General features: G+C 47.1%; 1 protein-coding gene across 1 annotated transcript in view; it reads right to left on the bottom strand.

The window, feature by feature from the left end:
- Positions 1-9,363, bottom strand: part of LOC137533459 (SLAM family member 9-like) — a 59,744-nt gene extending 50,381 nt beyond the window's left edge. Inside the window, exon 1 of the mRNA XM_068254845.1 lies at positions 9,303-9,363. Coding sequence (XP_068110946.1) covers positions 9,303-9,363 — 61 coding nt within the window. The remainder of the gene's footprint in view (positions 1-9,302) is intronic.
- Positions 9,364-20,119: the final 10,756 nt, after the last annotated feature.

Genomic DNA, 20,119 nt, shown 5'->3' with positions numbered 1-20,119 from the left:
TTCATCATCTTCATCTTCTTCTTCTTCATCATCTTCATCTTCTTCTTCTTCATCTTCTTCATCTTCTTCATCTTCATCTTCTTCATCTTCTTCTTCTTCATCTTCTTCTTCATCTTCTTCTTCTTCTTCATCATCTTCTTCTTCTTCATCTTCTTCATCTTCATCTTCTTCTTCTTCATCATCTTCTTCTTCTTCATCATCTTCATCTTCTTCTTCATCTTCTTCTTCTTCATCATCTTCATCATCTTCTTCTTCTTCATCTTCTTCTTCTTCATCTTCTTCATCTTCATCTTCTTCATCTTCTTCTTCTTCATCTTCTTCTTCTTCATCTTCATCTTCTTCTCCTTCTTCTTCTTCTTCTTCTTCTTCATCTTCTTCTTCTTCTTCTTCATCTTCTTCTTCTTCATCTTCTTCATCTTCTTCTATATCGTCTTCTTCTTCACTTATTTCTCTTTTCAAATTTTTTTTTTAAAGAAATGCAGCTATTTTTGAGCGTAACAAATAGCTGGTGGCGCACGCATGTTGGAAGTGCCATTGTATGTGCTCCCTGGCAGTGGAAACACACAGACAGCAGGAGGTAAATTCAGCAGCAGGAGGAGGAGGATGAGTGTGTGGCAGCAGGCAGTCAATGAGGCAGGCAGCGTGACATAATAGCCCTGGTACCTAGCGGTGATACCAGGGCTGTAAATAAACACAGCAGGCAGGAGGTCCCAGACAGCGGTCGTGCAGCCCACATTGTGTCCAATACACAACTGGGACAACACAGTTTTCAACCCGGGCACCTCAGAAAAATTAAACCTTTTTTTTTTTTTTTTTTTAATGGTTTTGTAGTTTTGGTTTTACAACCAATTACACAGATATAGCTATTTTTTGACGTAATAGCTGGTGGCAGAGTGGCAGCAGAAGGTAAATCTGTGTACCCTGGCGTTGGGAAACACAGACAGACAGACAGCAGCAGCAGCAGCAGGAGGAATGGAGGAGTAATGTGAGCAGCTATTGTTTGACGTAATAGCTGGTGGCAGAGTGGCAGCAGAAGGTAAATCTGTGTACCCTGGCGTTGGGAAACACAGACAGACAGCAGCATCAGCAGGAGGAATGGAGGAGTAGTGTGAGTGTGGCAGCAGGCAGGCAGCGTGACATAATAGCCCTGGTACCTAGCGGTGATACCAGGGCTGTAAATAAACACAGCAGGCAGGAGGTCCCAGACAGCGGTCGTGCAGCCCACATTGTGTCCAATACACAACTGGGACAACACAGTTTTCAACCCGGGCACCTCAGAAAAATTAAACCTTTTTTTTTTTTTTTTTTATGGTTTTGTAGTTTTGGTTTTACAACCAATTACACAGATATAGCTATTTTTTGACGTAATAGCTGGTGGCAGAGTGGCAGCAGAAGGTAAATCTGTGTACCCTGGCGTTGGGAAACACAGACAGACAGACAGCAGCAGCAGCAGCAGGAGGAATGGAGGAGTAATGTGAGCAGCTATTGTTTAAGCGTAATAGCTGGTGGCAGAGTGGCAGCAGAAGGTAAATCTGTGTACCCTGGCGTTGGGAAACACAGACAGACAGCAGCATCAGCAGGAGGAATGGAGGAGTAGTGTGAGTGTGTCAGCAGGCAGGCAGCGTGACATAATAGCCCTGGTACCTAGCGGTGATACCAGGGCTGTAAATAAACACAGCAGGCAGGAGGTCCCAGACAGCGGTCGTGCAGCCCACATTGTGTCCAATACACAACTGGGACAACACAGTTTTCAACCCGGGCACCTCAGAAAAATTAAACCTTTTTTTTTTTTTTATGGTTTTGTAGTTTTGGTTTTACAACCAATTACACAGATATAGCTATTTTTTGACGTAATAGCTGGTGGCAGAGTGGCAGCAGAAGGTAAATCTGTGTACCCTGGCATTGGGAAACACAGACAGACAGACAGCAGCAGCAGCAGCAGGAGGAATGGAGGAGTAATGTGAGCAGCTATTGTTTGACGTAATAGCTGGTGGCAGAGTGACAGCAGAAGGTAAATCTGTGTACCCTGGCGTTGGGAAACACAGACAGACAGCAGCATCAGCAGGAGGAATGGAGGAGTAGTGTGAGTGTGGCAGCAGGCAGGCAGCGTGACATAATAGCCCTGGTACCTAGCGGTGATATCAGGGCTGTAAATAAACACAGCAGGCAGGAGGTCCCAGACAGCGGTCGTGCAGCCCACATTGTGTCCAATACACAACTGGGACAACACAGTTTTCAACCCGGGCACCTCAGAAAAATTAAACCTTTTTTTTTTTTAATGGTTTTTTGGTTTTGTTTGTAAAACAAATTACACAGATATATAGCTATTGTTTGACGTAATAGCTGGTGGCAGAGTGGCAGCAGAATGTAATTCTGTGTACCCTGGCAGTGGGAAACACAGACCGACAGCAGCAGCAGCAGGAGGAATGGAGGAGTAATGTGAGCAGCTATTGTTTGACGTAATAGCTGGTGGCAGTGTGGCAGCAGAAGGTAATTCTGTGTACCCTGGCAGTGGGAAACACAGACAGACAGCAGCAGCAGGAGGAATGGAGGAGTAGTGTGAGTGTGGCAGCAGGCAGGCAGCGTGACATAATAGCCCTGGTACCTAGCGGTGATACCAGGCCGTAAATGAACACAACAGGAGGTCCCAGACAGCGGTCGTGCAGCCCACATCGTGTCCAATACACAACTGGGACAACACAGTTTTCAACCCGGGCACCTCAGAAAAATTAAACCTTTTTTTTTTTTTAATGGTTTTTTGGTTTTGTTTGTAAAACAAATTACACAGATATATAGCTATTGTTTGACGTAATAGCTGGTGGCAGAGTGGCAGCAGAAGGTAAATCTGTGTACCCTGGCAGTGGGAAACACAGACAGACAGCAGAAGGGCAGTACACAGCAGCCCACTGTAGGTGTAAAATGTGTGGCTGCAGGCGACGTAATAGTCAAAGTGAACCAGGCTGGCTTAGTGAGCAGGAGCCAGGAGGTGGTAAAGGGTGGTAAGGCACATTAACGATGGTTCTTAGCCAGTTCATGTCCCCCTCTCGCCGACAACAGGGGCCAGGAACTCGCCTTCCACCCACGCCTGGTTCATCTTGAGAAACGTCAGTCTGTCCACAGACTTGTGAGACAGACGTGAGCGTTTCTCAGTGACCACACCACCAGCTGCACTGAAGCAGCGCTCGGACAGCACGCTGGAAGGGGGGCAGGACAGCACTTCCAGGGCGTACTGCGCCAGCTCGCTCCAGATCTCCAGGCGCTTGACCCAATACTCCATGGGATCAACAGGGGCATCGCTGTCAAGCCCGCTGTAGGACCCCATGTAGTCAGCCACCATGCGGGTCAGGCGCTGGCTGTGACCGGTGGAGGATGCTGCTGCATGCACCTCCTCTCTAGTCACTGCTGCCGGAGCCTCTACAGTCCTGTAGAGCTCGTGGCTGAGAGACAGCAGGTCTGTGGGGCGCTTGCTGCTGGATGCAGGCACCTGCTGCTGCCTCTGTGCTGGCTGCTGGACAGTGGGGGTGGAAGGCTGGGGGAAGGCTTCCTCCAAGCGCTCAACAAGGGCCTGCTGCAAGCTCCTTATTTGTTGCGCTGGGTCTCCTCCTGCAGGCGGCAGGAACTGGCTCAACTTCCCCTTGAGGCGTGGGTCCAACATCATGCTGATCCAGATGTCCTCCCTCTGCTTCATCTGGATCACCCTGGGGTCTCTGCGCAGGCACGTCAGCATGTGCGCTGCCATTGGGAAGAGGCGGGCCACGTCTGCTGGCACATCGACGGCAGTGCTGCTGTCCTCATCCTCCTCCTCTGCCTCGTCAGCCTCATCCTCTCTCCACCCCCGCACCAACTCAGCTGCACTGTGCTGATCCCCCTCATCAGCAGCAAGGTCAGGGACCTCCACCAAGTCCTCCTCCTCCTCCCCCTCAGAGGTGGACTGTGCAGCTGCTTGCCGCTCCTGCTGGTCCAAGGCTGCCGCTCCCTGTTCCAGCAAAGCATCGAGGGCCCTGTTCAGCAGACAAACCAGGGGCACCCACTCGCAGACCATAGCATGGTCCCTGCTCACCATGTTAGTGGCCTGCAGAAAGGGAGCCAGCACTAAGCACACCTGCTGCATGTGCCTCCAGTCATCATCGGGGACGATGGACGGGATGTTGCTGGTCTTGTCCCTTCTCTGAGCGGCGGAAACAGTGGCCAGGGCAAGGTACTGTTTGACAGCGCGCTTCTGTTCAACCAGACGCTCAAACATCGCCAGGGTGGAGTTCCAGCGAGTCGGAACGTCAAGGATCAGCCGATGGCGTGGCAGATCCAGCTCCTTTTGCACGTCTTCCAGGCTCGCACAGGCTGCAGCCGAGCGCCGGAAGTGACGCACAACGTTCCTTGCCGTTTCCAGCAGTTCGCCCATCCCCTGGTAGGTGCGCAAGAACTTCTGCACCACCAGGTTCAGCACGTGGGCAAGACAGGGGATGTGGGTCAGGTTTCCCCTGTCTATTGCGGCAACCAGATTGGCCCCATTGTCGGCCACCACCTCTCCGACTCTGAGGCCTCTGGGGGTCAGCCAAATCCTCTCCTGCTCCTGGAGTTTGGCCAACACATGGGTTGCCGTCAGCTTGGTCTTCCCAAGGCTGACCAAGTGCAGCAGCGCTTGGCAGTGGCGGGCCTTCACGCTGCTGCTGAGGCGGGGGGTTTGGCCAGGTGTGCCGGAGGATGGCAGAGGATCGGAGGAACCTACTGCAGTTCCCCTGACCCTGCGGGGTGGCACCACCCACTGTGTTGCTGCTGCTGCTGTGCCCGCTGCTGCTCTCCCATCCTCACCCCCTTCCACCAAGCTGACCCAGTGGACAGTGAAGGACAGGTAGCGGCCTGTCCCGAAGCGGCTGCTCCAGGAGTCCATGGTGACGTGGACCCTTTCACCAACCGCGTGCTCCAGCCCTCGCTCCACATTGGCCATCACAAAGCGGTGCAGTGCAGGAATGGCCTTGCGGGAGAAAAAGTGTCTGCTGGGGAGCTGCCAGTCTGGGGCTGCGCAAGCAAGCAGCGCACGAATGACGCTCCCCTCCTGCACGAGCGTGTACGGCAGGAGTTGGGAGCACATGGCCCGTGCCAGCAAGCCGTTCAGCTGCCGCACGCGACGGATGCTGGGAGGCAGAGCCCTAACCACCCCCTGGAAGGACTCGCTCAAAAGGCTCTGGCGTGGCCTTTTGCAGGCACGGGAATCAGCAGACACAGCGGAGGAGGCCACTGAGGACTGGCTGCCAGAACAGGCCTCAGTGTCGGCGGCAGGAGTTGCAGAGGGGGGAGGAGCAGTGCGTTTCCGCACTCCTGCTGGTGCTGCTGGAGGAGCAGGAGGGCGGGTGGCTGCTGTTGCTGCTGCTGCTGAAGGCTGTGCAGTGATGGGTGTGGTGCCACTGCCAGCACCAGATGCTTTCAGCCTCTGGAACTCCTGATGCTGGTGGAAATGTTTCGCAGCAAGGTGGTTGATGAGCGAGCTGGTGCAGAACTTTAAGGGGTCTGCACCTCTGCTCAACTTCCGCTGACAGTGGTTGCAAGTGGCGTACTTGCTGTACACTGTGGGCATGGTGAAAAAGCGCCAGATTGGTGACAGAAACATCCCCCTACGGCATGGAAGCGCTGCTGCCTGTCTCCCTGTGGTGGTTTGGGGGGGGGGCTTGGGGGGCTTGGGTGCGGCTGGTGGTGGTACTGGCAGATGCTGCTGCTGCTGCTGCTGAGCCTGAGACACCAGCAGGCTGTGGGACCTGCCTACTGCTGCTGCCAATGCTTGCAATGATGCGCCTCCTTGCAAGGCCCACAAGAGCATCCTCCTCCTCCTCCTCAGAGCTGCTGAGGACGACATCCCCTGGAGGTGGTGGCACCCAGTCTCTGTCTGTCACCGGGTCATCAACATCCTCCCCCTCCTGAAACATGTCCTGCTGGGATGAGGACCCCCCAAACTCCTCTCCTGATGCATGGATGGGCTGCTTGACTGTCGCCACAGTCTTGCTGTCCAATCCCTCATCCCCCAAAGTGCCCATCAGCATCTCCTCCTCAAGATCGCCAACAACAGCAGACAATTTACTCATGATGCCTGGGGTCAAAAGACTGCTGAATGACAGGTCGGCGAGTGACGGTGAACTGGCCTCCTCCCCAGACCCTGCTGGGCGGCTGCTGCGAACAGGTGTGGTGGTGGTGAGGGTGGAGGCCTCAGATGCAGAGCTGATGGCGGGCTGCTCATCCTCCGTCATGAGTTGCACCACAGTGTCTGCATGCTTTTCCTCAATGGGACGTTTCCGACCCGGCTGGAGGAAAATCGGAGCAGGTGCTACACGCTGCTGCTGCTGTGTCTCTGCAGCGTGAGTTGCAGATGCTCCTGCTGGGCGGCGCCCAAGGCGTCCACGGCCAGTGGCTATGGGAGGAATGTTAGCCACTGACGCTGCTGCTGCTGCTGCGGAACTGTGCATGGTGGCGCGCCCGCGCCCGCGGCTTGCCACAATGCTGCTCCCTCTCCTCCTGATTCCCTTGCTGCCCTTCCCCTTGCCCAAACCGCGCTGGCTGCCACTTCCAGACATCTTCGATGTTTTGGGCGTATAGACAAAAGTTTTTTAAAAGGGCGGGTGAAAAGTGGGGTACTTTAATGGAGTGGGTTGGTGGGTGAGGTGACTGAGTGAGTGTCCCTAGTACAGTAAGTAAGTAGTAACAGTCAGGAAGTACAACTAGCAGTTACAACTTACAATAATCAGTAGTAATCACAAGTAAATTTAGTGTGTGTACACTACAGACAGTGAGTGCACGCACGCGCAAACACGCGCAGGAGCTAGCCTATGAACAGTGACTGAGTGAGTGTCCCTAGTACAGTAAGTAAGTAAGTAGTAACAGTCAGTAAGTACAACTAACTAATTACAATAATCAATCAGTTATCAGAAGGAAATAGAGTGTGTGTAGTGTGTACACAGACAGTGAGTGCACACACGCAGGAGCTAGTAGCCTATGAACAGTGACTGAGTGTCCTAGACTCCTAGTACAGTAAGTAGTAACAGTAAGTACAACTAACTAATTACAATAATCAATCAGTTATCAGAAGGAAATAGAGTGTGTGTAGTGTGTACACAGACAGTGAGTGCACACACGCAGGAGCTAGTAGCCTATGAACAGTGACTGAGTGTCCTAGACTCCTAGTACAGTAAGTAGTAACAGTAAGTACAACTAACTAATTACAATAATCAATCAGTTATCAGAAGGAAATAGAGTGTGTGTAGTGTGTACACAGACAGTGAGTGCACACACGCAGGAGCTAGTAGCCTATGAACAGTGACTGAGTGTCCTAGACTCCTAGTACAGTAAGTAGTAACAGTAAGTACAACTAACTAATTACAATAATCAATCAGTTATCAGAAGGAAATAGAGTGTGTGTAGTGTGTACACAGACAGTGAGTGCACACACGCAGGAGCTAGTAGCCTATGAACAGTGACTGAGTGTCCTAGACTCCTAGTACAGTAAGTAGTAACAGTAAGTACAACTAACTAATTACAATAATCAATCAGTTATCAGAAGGAAATAGAGTGTGTGTAGTGTGTACACAGACAGTGAGTGCACACACGCAGGAGCTAGTAGCCTATGAACAGTGACTGAGTGTCCGAGACTCCTAGTACAGTAAGTAGTAACAGTGAGTACAACTAACTAATTACAATATTCAATTACAATAATCAATCAGTTATCAGAACTTGGAAATAGAGTGTGTGTAGTGTGTACACAGACAGTGAGTGCACACACGCAGGAGCAGCTAGTAGCCTATGAACAGTGACAGTGAGTGTCCTAGTACAGTTACAGTATATAACTACAATACTAATACAATCAGTAGTAAAGGACAGCAGAAATACTGGTATAGAATAGAGAGAAATAAACAGAGGACAGGAGGACAGCTGCCCACACAGGCAGGCCCTGAGGCCTAAAGCTGTAAGCCTGCAGCAGCTGGCCTGTCTCTATGTAACACAAAAGCTACTAACTAAAATACAATGTCTAACTAACTAACAACAATATAGGTGTGTATAGGAGGTGTATGTGAGCAAAAACGCTAGGTAAATGACCACAATAAAGCTCTTGCTAAGCCAAAGCACAAAGGAGCAACTCTCTCTCTATGCAAGTCTCAGGCAAGGACGGAGAAACGTAACATGGCGGCCGCTATTTATAGGGTAGGGGCTGGCCAGGGTCCCCCTCTGTGATTGGCTGCCGTCAGAGGGCCTGGGAGCCCTCTGATTGGCTCTAAGGACATCAATCTGGGCTATGACGCTATTCGAGCTCAGTACCGAGCTCGAATAGCGCCTTTTGCTCGAATAGCTCGAATAGTGAATGGGCTATTCGAGTGTACGCGAATAGCCCATTCGAATAGCTGCAGCTATTCGGAGCTCGAATACCGAGCTCGAATAGCTGAAAAAGAGCTCGAATATTCGAGCTACTCGAATATTCGAGCTCTGCTGAGCACCACTGATGATAAGTTTAGGTGTGATAAGTTTAGGTGTGATAAGTTTTTAGGTGTGATAAGTTTAAGCACCAACTGGGCTAGCACCGCAGTGCACAGCTGATCAAAAGCTTTGCGCTAGCAAAGTCTGGTGCACTTTGCATAGAGTTTAATGGCGCTGCTTTGCGTGCGGGACTTTGCGCGCAATCTAAACTTATCTAAACTTATCATGCCTAAACTTATCATGCCTAAACTTATCATGCCTAAACTGAGTTTAGGCATGATAAAAATGGTTATCACGCCTAAAGTCTTTAACTGGGTTATCACCGCTTTGTGAATCGAGCCCAATGTGCAAAATTATGCTGTACTGCGGTGAGGTTTTTTTCTGCATGCAAAATTTACATTCAAGCGTGTACTATTCCATTGAGTTAGATTGGTTTTAAGTTCAAACACAAATTTGCTTGCGGTAAAAGCCACATGACAGCTGTGAAACCTACATAAAAGGTTTTATATCCATAAGACGAAAGTCAGCTAAGGTAAGTTAATTAATGACAAGTGTGGAAGAGACTGGCTTGACAGCTATTTTGAGAATCATTGACTGATGGGAGAGGCTCAGTGATCTCAGAAAAGCACTTAGCAAAGTCTGAGCACCAGCAAAAGTCTCTGCAATTAGTAAACAGGAATAACCAATTAGACTGACTGACATTTGTGTGACAATAGCAGCAACACATCACACATGCAAGGATATTTGTTAATGTTAAGAATACGGAGTAGCACCGCACCACCTACAGATAGCATAAAAGAAACGTGTGTACTAATATGCCTCAGCCAGTCTTGCAAGTGAATAAGTCTTACCTTCAGAGATGAGCAGGAAATAATTGAGAAGCACATTGCACAGGAACTGCAGAGAACACATCTTACAAGAAAATGTACACATGGAACTGGTATTTCTGTTTATACAGAGGTTATGGCTCCACCCCCTTACTTACCAGCACAGGAGGCTGTGGTAACTCAGAGCAGAGCAAACTTACCTGAAAAAAGTTGCTGCTTGTTATCTCACCCCCCTCTGTGAGCTTCCCTTATATGGTGCTAGTAGCAAAAATGTTTCTGTACCGTGTTAGCCAAACAAATTATGTAGGTAAAAAAAAGTTTCGTAATTTTTAGGGTACGTTTCCACTTGAGCGGCGCGATTTGCTCGCGGAAACCGCGTCAACGAACATGGCAGGGATTGATAAGGCTGTATGAAATAGGGCTTGGTCGAGTACAACAGAGTAACCAAGCAGCTTAGGGTGACCCAAACTACTAGGAATGTATAGGGGGATGAAAGGAACCAAAAAGCCCTCCTACTAAAAAAGCAAAGCTTGGTGTAATTGCCTTCTTAAAACAGAAGGAAATTTGCAATAATTCAGTTATAAATGAACATTTGTGGTTACCCACAATGCACACCTACTAAATATGCAAATTATCCCTTTCCGCCCTTGTTAAGCCAAGCAAGCATCCAGAACCGCTGGTTTATAGCAAGCCTATAGCTTTAAGTTTTACACAGCCATACCAAACCCACATGTAGACAGCCTGTTTCGGACTTTTGGTCCTCATCAGTACATGGCAGGGATTGATAAGGCTGTATGAAATAGGGCTTGGTCGAGTACAACAGAGTAACCAAGCAGCTTAGGGTGACCAAAACTACTAGGAATGTATAGGGGGATGAAAGGAACCAAAAAGCCCTCCTACTAAAAAAGCAAAGCTTGGTGTAATTGCCTTCTTAAAACAGAAGGAAATTTGCAATAATTCAGTTATAAATGAACATTTGTGGTTACCCACAATGCACACCTACTAAATATGCAAATTATCCCTTTCCGCCCTTGTTAAGCCAAGCAAGCATCCAGAACCGCTGGTTTATAGCAAGCCTATAGCTTTAAGTTTTACACAGCCATACCAAACCCACATGTAGACAGCCTGTTTCGGACTTTTGGTCCTCATCAGTACATGGCAGGGATTGATAAGGCTGTATGAAATAGGGCTTGGTCGAGTACAACAGAGTAACCAAGCAGCTTAGGGTGACCCAAACTACTAGGAATGTATAGGGGGATGAAAGGAACCAAAAAGCCCTCCTACTAAAAAAGCAAAGCTTGCTGTAATTGCCTTCTTAAAACAGAAGGAAATTTGCAATAATTCAGTTATAAATGAACATTTGTGGTTACCCACAATGCACACCTACTAAATATGCAAATTATCCCTTTCCGCCCTTGTTAAGCCAAGCAAGCATCCAGAACCGCTGGTTTATAGCAAGCCTATAGCTTTAAGTTTTACACAGCCATACCAAACCCACATGTAGACAGCCTGTTTCGGACTTTTGGTCCTCATCAGTACATGGCAGGGATTGATAAGGCTGTATGAAATAGGGCTTGGTTGAGTACAACAGAGTAACCAAGCAGCTTAGGGTGACCCAAACTACTAGGAATGTATAGGGGGATGAAAGGAACCAAAAAGCCCTCCTACTAAAAAAGCAAAGCTTGGTGTAATTGCCTTCTTAAAACAGAAGGAAATTTGCAATAATTCAGTTATAAATGAACATTTGTGGTTACCCACAATGCACACCTACTAAATATGCAAATTATCCCTTTCCGCCCTTGTTAAGCCAAGCAAGCATCCAGAACCGCTGGTTTATAGCAAGCCTATAGCTTTAAGTTTTACACAGCCATACCAAACCCACATGTAGACAGCCTGTTTCGGACTTTTGGTCCTCATCAGTACATGGCAGGGATTGATAAGGCTGTATGAAATAGGGCTTGGTCGAGTACAACAGAGTAACCAAGCAGCTTAGGGTGACCCAAACTACTAGGAATGTATAGGGGGATGAAAGGAACCAAAAAGCCCTCCTACTAAAAAAGCAAAGCTTGCTGTAATTGCCTTCTTAAAACAGAAGGAAATTTGCAATAATTCAGTTATAAATGAACATTTGTGGTTACCCACAATGCACACCTACTAAATATGCAAATTATCTCTTTCCGCCCTTGTTAAGCCCCTGCAAGCATCCAGAGCCGCTGGTTTATAGCAAGCCTATAGCTTTAAGTTTTACACAGCCATACCAAACCCACATGTAGACAGCCTGTTTCGGACTTTTGGTCCTCATCAGTACATGGCAGGGATTGATAAGGCTGTATGAAATAGGGCTTGGTCGAGTACAACAGAGTAACCAAGCAGCTTAGGGTGACCCAAACTACTAGGAATGTATAGGGGGATGAAAGGAACCAAAAAGCCCTCCTACTAAAAAAGCAAAGCTTGGTGTAATTGCCTTCTTAAAACAGAAGGAAATTTGCAATAATTCAGTTATAAATGAACATTTGTGGTTACCCACAATGCACACCTACTAAATATGCAAATTATCCCTTTCCGCCCTTGTTAAGCCAAGAAATAAACATTACCAGTGTCAGGTTCACGAAATGTGCTGAGATCTGTCTGTACCTTGGCTATAAAAAGTATAATTATTGTGTTATTTGAATAATACTTATGGGTAAAGTCCTCCATTAGGAGTGGCTGAAGCATTTATAGTGGACACACTTAGGAAAAAGGCGGTTCTACCATTCAGTGGTGTAACTGGGGAGGCAGCCTCTGCGACTGCAGGGGAGCCAGAGATGTGCGAGGGCCCCAACTACTAATCTTCCCTTAGGCCCGGTTCACACTTGCGGTGGCCCTCCGGAATCGCCGTGCCGGAGCCGCACCGCCTGCAGAACGGACGGAACGGACGCACGGCATAGCAATTAAAGCCTATGCGTCCGTTCACATGGGTCCGTTCTGCAGAACCGGAGCCGGACCGGATCCGGGCCGGATCCGGACTCCGGCCTCCGTTCCAACATGCGCTATTTTTTCATCCGGCCCCTCCGGCAGCCGTATCCGGGGCGGAGCCGGACTGCACCATCCGGCCAATACAAACAAATGGGAACCGGAGGCCGCACAACACACTGGCTGAGAAATCCGGATCTTCTACCCCACTTCCTATGCGGATTTTTGCGGCGATATTGGCTGGGGACACATGGGCAAGCATTTTGGAGTGGAGCAGCAGGAGCTGGAGGTGTTGGCAGGATGTTGGCAGCATGTCGGAGGTGGAGGTGAGTGCTAAACAGCAGAGGGCCTGATTCCACAGGTCCCCCTTCTGCTGACCTCCCAGACCCCAACATTTTTTTTTTTCTTTACGTATATTTTGCCAAACGGATCCGGATCGCATCCTGATTGCCACCTGATGCAACCTGACCGGATCCGGAACGGATCCGGATCAGAACCGTACGGTTCCGATCCGGATCCGGTCCGGATCCGGTCAGGTCATCCGGTCCGTTTGGCAAACAACCGCTAATGTGAACCGGGCCTTACTCTGATACTCCAGATGAGGTTTTTTGTGATTACAAATGTTATGGGTGTGAAGTTCCTGATGGCCACACTTGTTTTATGAGCCTTGTATGATGGACCCCCATGTTGTGAGGGTCACCAAGGGAACGGTTGTAAACATTAAGGAGGCCCCACCAAAGTTTTGCCCGGGGGGGGGGGGATAATTTGTGGTTACACCCCTGCTACCATTTTTCTTTTTCTGCACTATACTTATTCGCAGATATGTAATAATATATATACTGTGTGCTGATTAAGCAAAATTACTATTTTATGGCACGGTGTGTTGTTTTGCTTATTTTATGATGTCTATGTATATTGTTTTTGTGAACAAACATTTTATTTTAATTAATGTCAAATGACCTGACTCATACCTGACTAATACCTAAGTCTTAGTAATATACATAATCCCCATGAAAAAATAATGAATTCCCTCTTTGATTATACATGTATATACTGTACAGTATATAGGATGTGGAGACCCGGATAAACAATTTATTCTCTATTAATTATCTTATAGGTTATACATTCCCCCATCCTAAAATTGAATTATAACCTTTAGTTGGGCTTACCCCCTGTTACCTTTATGGCCTCATGATTATTTATTATTATAAGTTTGGCAGCAAATTCAGACTTACATAACCCCATTCCAGCACCGTCTCTCACTACTCTCTCCTCCTCTCGCTGCTTCATCGTGTACTTCCGGCGGCACTGCCAGGGTAACCATGGAGACAGGATGTGAACCTGGCGAGGTGGCGACAGGAGGAGAGCATGGTGACAGGAGGTGTGAGCGGTGAGAGGAGTCTGCACTGGAACGGGTTTATGTAAGTTACTGGGGGCCCCTGGGACCGCACAGTACAGAGCAGGCTGGCAGCCACCAGCAACAAAGCGAGGCCCTCCTCTAAAGCGAGGCCCAAAGCAAGGGTGTGCCTCTCTTGTACGCCCCTGCTAGACGTCTCCTAGACATTTAGCTGGGGTCCAGATGGAGTTTGAATGGGGGGCAAGGTTTTGCAGGGGTCCTGGCTGGATTAGTTCTGCTGGGGTCCCGCAGACTTGTAGATACACCCTTGTATGGGTCTGCTAGCTGAATGCTCTACTGCAACCTTCATTAATTCTTGTATTGCCCCAAAACCTTCCAGTAAGGAATCTGCTGAGCCACTAATAAATGTGAGAAGTCAGCGCTGCGTAATATGTTGGCGCTTTATAAATACAATAAATAAATAAATAATAGAAGTCAAAAAATAAATCTGGAGTAACTCTATTTAATCAAGTCAAATACATTTTCTCTCTTGAGTAAGACAGTTACTCTTCGTCTGGTACTCCCAAGTTGTATTGCCAGGTTGGTATGACAACTTTAAAGAGTTATATCGAAACTGGGGATATAATCCAAAAATCCCTGCATTGTATCTTATGAGTAAATTCAGTTTTCATGTGTAGAGGTCTCTTTTAGGGCTCGTTCGCACTAAGGGCATTTTTGCCCTTTTGTCAAGCACAGGCGGTTTTCAAATCGCCCACAAAACGCTTGTGCAATGAATCTCTATAAGAAGGTGTCACGGAAAAACCGTGAGACCAGAAAACTCAATTGCAATCGGTTTCCTGAACCGATTGTCGTTGCGTTGCCAGATCAAGATTTGAGGTCTAGGGGGGGTCTTCTTTTGGAAATCTAGCTTTCATAGCTGCTAGAGGAAGTCTTTTCATGAAGCCCTTTTGTCTGTGACTGTCCCAAGGTTTTGTTTAATTAGCAAAGAACAAAGGATTTCCTGTCACAGGCAGATCACAGCTAAGTGTGAGCCTGCCATTTGGAAAGGATACCATTTGGTGAACCCCAGAAAAGTGAGCTTCCCTCACAGCAAGGGCTCAGACTCACCGGAGCCATGTAGACAGCTTAGAAATACCTGGAGTTTATGATTTTTAGCTGGTTTAAGGAATACCGTTCATTTGAGAGGTATGAAAGTTATCTAATTCTGCTGGTCCGGATCTGGTGAATATTTTAATATTAAATTGAGGCCACTGACATACCCAGAACCGGAGGTATTCTGCTACTTCGTAACCGGGCATGCAAAAGCACCCAAGTCTGATGTCATAGGAATTGTCATATTCTGAGGAATATGAAACTGTGACTTTTATCTGTGTGCGGGAGGCATAAGCCGAGATTTGGAAAATGTCATATTTGGTGGGCACTAGAAACCCACCCAGGTGGTTAACCGCACCCTGTCCAGCCCCTGGGCTGAACCTGAGACCCAAATTGTGGGTTATTCAAAAGTGTTTGCCAGGGCCTCCTCCTTCATTCCTCCAATTCCATCTTCATGGGAGCCTGCCGCTGCTTTGAGTAAGGGTAGTGGTCATCTTGTCTGAACTTTGGCTCCTGAACCGAAACAAAGAACTGCACGGGTTTCCCAGAAAGGACATATTTCACCTGACGTTAAGTATACGCATTTTCTTCCATTTTTTTTATTTTCATACTGCGCTACGATGGTCTCCTTAATTGTTAATTTTAATGATTTTCTGTATATATTAATTATTTATATTGCATTTCTAATAAAGACTTTACAAAAAGTCATTTTATTTGTTCAGCTCCACCTGCTATTCAGCCTCACAAACTGAACTCTAGCTTCTGAAGAGTCGCTACTACTGTTGATAGCTAGATAAACAAGAGTGTGTTTTAACCGTTTTTATTTGCAGGTATTAGTCTCAGTATAGTTAGGACTCCTACCCTTCTGTAGTAGTGGTGGCAGTTATACCCTGAAATAGTGTGCAAAGCGTATTACCGTAACTCACAAGCTCCCTTCTAGTCGATCTGCTGCCAAAATCCCAGCGGTTTCTGCACACCGATTGCGACCACAGATTGCATGGTCTGTGTGCTGAAACCGATTGGAAGGCATTGTGCGGTCCGGCCACTAGGGGGCTTGTGACAGAAGGTTCATATAAGTGCATTGTGTTCGCTTCGCGGTCCACAAAGCGTTGCCTCTACCATTTTTAGCGTTTTTGCTATATGTGAGCAAGGCCTTACAGGCCAGGAAGACCTCAATATTGACAGTGTCTATTCTTTCATAGCCTTATTAAGTGATGATCTTGGGTATAAAGGTTACTGTTAATTGTAATTGTAATAAAGGAAGCCAGGCTTGTAATTATCTAATTTTTATCAGTTTGTTAAAAAAACATGTTGTGATGATGCCAGGAAGCATATTCTGGATATTTCAGTTATAGAGATTTTGACTTTGAGAAGTAAAGTCTGCCAACGAGCAGGGCCGATTCAAGTAACAATTGGGCCTTAGGGCAAAATTAGCCTGGGGGCCCCCCAACAGACACCCCCGACCAAAAAGCGTCATTAGAGGCCCTTTGTTGCAGCCAAACTTCCCTCCTGTGCCCCTGAGCTGGCTGCTGACCCTCCCCCAATCACCTCCCAACTTAACAGACTCTGCAGAGTACCTGGGGAGCAACAGTTAAGATGGGGGAGGGACACCTTGGGGGCCCCTACAGTCTCTAGGGCCCTGGGGCAATTGTCTATTTTTTCCTATGGTAGCTCCGGCCCTGCCAACGAGTAATGTATATGACTTAGTGGCTCTATTTTATATGTAAGCTGTCTCTTTCTCTTTAGTGGTGGTTTCAGTATGTTCTACTATTTTATGAGCCTGTGAATCTGACTGCACTGTAGCAGATTTGTAACAGCCTCAGAGACTCTATTAATGTCTGTACGACCCGGATTCTCATCCGAAATATGCAAGGACAACCACACTGTCAGAGGTGGAAGAAGGGGATGGGAAACTGTGTGTTAATGATTACTACTATTCAAAGCATCTATAGAAGTGATTATTATGAGCACAGGGCCAACAGAGAGCTAATACTGTAGTTGAGGGAGGGCCCCTCGGGGCCCCTCTAGCCCAAGGGTCCCGATGTGGTCGCAACCTCTGCACCCCCTATTGCTACGCCCCTGGAAATATGTTCTTTGGTGATATACTCATCAACAGTAGGAGCAACCATAGATTCTATTATCCAATGCTTAGATAATCATCAGAGTCTACTTCCTGGCAAGCTCCCCATCTCAATGGCGAGGAGCACTGGGGAGTGGCCCATAGAACTCCCCTTTTTAAAATTAGGTAACAAGTAAATGGGTAAATTAAGAATACTGGATATGGTTTTATAAGAGGTGAATTGGTGAGTAGTCATTTCCACTTCCAAGCATCTATTAGGCCAGATGTGTCCACCTATCCTGGATGGTGTAATGGTTAATGGCTCTGCCTCTGACGCAGGAGACCAGGGTTCGAATCTCGGCTCTGCCTGTTCAGTAAGCCAGAAACTATTCAGTAGGAGACCTTAGGCAAGTCTCCCTAACACTGCTACTGCCAATAGAGCGCGCCCTAGTGGCTGCAGCACTGGCGCTTTGAGTCCGCCAGGAGAAAAGCGCGATATAAATGTTATTTGTCTTGTCTTGTCTATCCATTAAGATCAAAGCAGTCTGATGCCATAGAGGCAAGCCTGTCCAGGGTGGTATCTGGTGCTATATTGAAATTTCCAGTCAGTAGAAGACAAGTAATGGAAGAGATTCAATTTAAAAACATCAAGGGTATCAAAAAATGGAATGCATAGACATGAGGCTCTTACAGTCACTAATTGTCCCTTTAGAGACTATGACCTAGTTCACATTTACTTCCATTGAGGGCAATAATAAAAGCATATATCAAAGGGCAATACATTCACAAATATAGACAAATAATCTATAGAGTGATTGAATTACAAACCTATGGGGCCAAAAGAGACAGAATTGTGTGAGGAGGATAAAAACCACATTGGAGTTTTTATGAGTGTGAGCTTATGAGGTCTCCCACAATGCATCACTACTGAATATGTCAATTGTTCCTTTTTTTGTCCCTGAAATCCAAAACACACCTCCAGAACCGCTGGAATGCAGTAATGTGTCATCTTGTTAATTGTACAGAGCCACACTAACCGAACATGCACACTGACTGTTTCGGATTGGTTGGTCCTTATCAGTGCATTGCATTGATTAATATGGCTCTATGAGGTAGGATTTGAAACACTCAGGGCCCTTTCACACTGGCGCGGTGTGGTGGGTCATTTTACCACACCTCACCACTATGCTAATGAAAACCTATGAGTGCTTTCATGTAGCATCATGTGGTGCAGTACACCAGAAGTCGCCGATCTACCATGAGTGCATATCGCTGTTACTGCGCAACCTCTGTGACGACCTGCAGCAACTTGCGTTGGACTGAAAGTCACGTATGTCTCTGGCAAAGCAGGAGTTGGCTTTACGGCACGTATGCGCGGAAGCATATTTTTACAATACGCTTCTGTGCACTTCCATATCTCCAAACAGGACATGACGCTTGCTTGCGCTCACTTCCTGTTTGAATCGCAGCCAGAAAGGGATTACCACACACTAACACAGTAATCCCCGAAGGCCTGTTTCAGGGCCGGATTTGTACTCTTTACCACCCAAGGCCACTGTCACCAGCCGCCCCCCTTCAGTATAGGTAGCGAGATGATCCCTCCCCCCAGTATATGTAGCCAGATGTCCCCCCCCCTTCCCTCTAGTATAGGTAGCCTAGGGAGCCTCCCCCAGTATAGGTAGCCAGATGACCCCTCCCCCCTTTCCCTTTAGTAAAGGTAGCCAGATTACTCTCTGAATCCCTCCTTTTCCCACACCCCACTCCATTTCAGTATAGGTAGCCAGCTCATCTTCACACTAAAGCAGCTTTCAGTGTCACTCATTTCTCCACTCATCTCCAGTGCAGAAGCTTCCTCTTCCTTTCCGTCGCGCCGCGGCGAAAAGTGGGGGGACTGAGAAGCCGCGGCGAAAAATGGGCGTGGCCATGGCATTGTATGGGCGGAGCTAACGTAATGATGTAACAGTGAGGCATAAGAAAGCAGTGTTTACGCCATGATGTGGTCAAACGAGACTTTGCATCATAGGTGTGCAGAAACTGTGTGATGCTAATAGTATACCGTAACCACAAAGCAGCAAACATAGCCATCTATGACCATTAAATAATAAATGCAGTAACAGTTACCCCGGACACCAGAAAATAAACGCAATGGGCAACATGTCAGCACAAAATAAACGCAATGCGGGCAACATGTCAGTATAAAATAAACGCAATGCGGGCAACATGTCAGTACAAAATAAACGCAATGCGGGCAAACATGTCAGTACAAAATAAACGCAATACGGGCAACATGTCAGTACAAAATAAACACAATGCAGGCAAACATTTCAGTACAAAATAAACGCAATGCGGGCAAACATGTCAGTACAAAATAAACGCAATGCGGGCAACATGTCAGTACAAAATAGACGCAATGCGGGCAAACATGTCAGTACAAAATAAACGCAATACGGGCAACATGTCAGTACAAAATAAACGCAATGCGGGCAAACATGTCAGTACAAAATAAACGCAATGCGGGCAAACATGTCAGTACAAAATAAACGCAATGCGGGCAAACATGTCAGTACAAAATAAACGCAATGCGGGCAACATGTCAGTACAAAATAAACGCAATGCGGGCAACATGTCAGTACAAAATAAACACAATGCGGGCAAACATTTCACCAGAAAATTAACGCAATGCGGGCAAACATTTTTACCAGAAAATTAACGCTATGCGGGCAAACATTTCACCAGAAAATAAACGCAATGCGGGCAAACATTTCACCAGAAAATAAATGCAATGCGGGCAAACATTTCACCAGAAAATAAACGCAATGCGGGCAAACATTTCACCAGAAAATAAACGCAATGCGGGCAAACATTTCACCAGAAAATAAACGCAATGCGGGCAAACATTTCACCAGAAAATAAACGCAAAAAATAAACGCAATGCGGGCAAACATGTCAGTACAAAATAAACGCAATACGGGCAACATGTCAGTACAAAATAAACACAATGCAGGCAAACATTTCAGTACAAAATAAACGCAATGCGGGCAAACATGTCAGTACAAAATAAACGCAATGCGGGCAACATGTCAGTACAAAATAGACGCAATGCGGGCAAACATGTCAGTACAAAATAAACGCAATGCGGGCAACATGTCAGTACAAAATAAACGCAATGCGGGCAAACATGTCAGTACAAAATAAACGCAATGCGGGCAAACATGTCAGTACAAAATAAACGCAATGCGGGCAAACATGTCAGTACAAAATAAACGCAATGCGGGCAACATGTCAGTACAAAATAAACGCAATGCGGGCAACATGTCAGTACAAAATAAACACAATGCGGGCAAACATTTCACCAGAAAATTAACGCAATGCGGGCAAACA

Source organism: Hyperolius riggenbachi, chromosome 9, assembly GCF_040937935.1.
Source record: "Hyperolius riggenbachi isolate aHypRig1 chromosome 9, aHypRig1.pri, whole genome shotgun sequence".
Lineage (NCBI taxonomy): Eukaryota > Metazoa > Chordata > Amphibia > Anura > Hyperoliidae > Hyperolius > Hyperolius riggenbachi.
The sequence above is the reverse complement of the archived record's forward strand: the minus strand, read 5'-3'. Positions and strand labels throughout refer to the sequence as shown.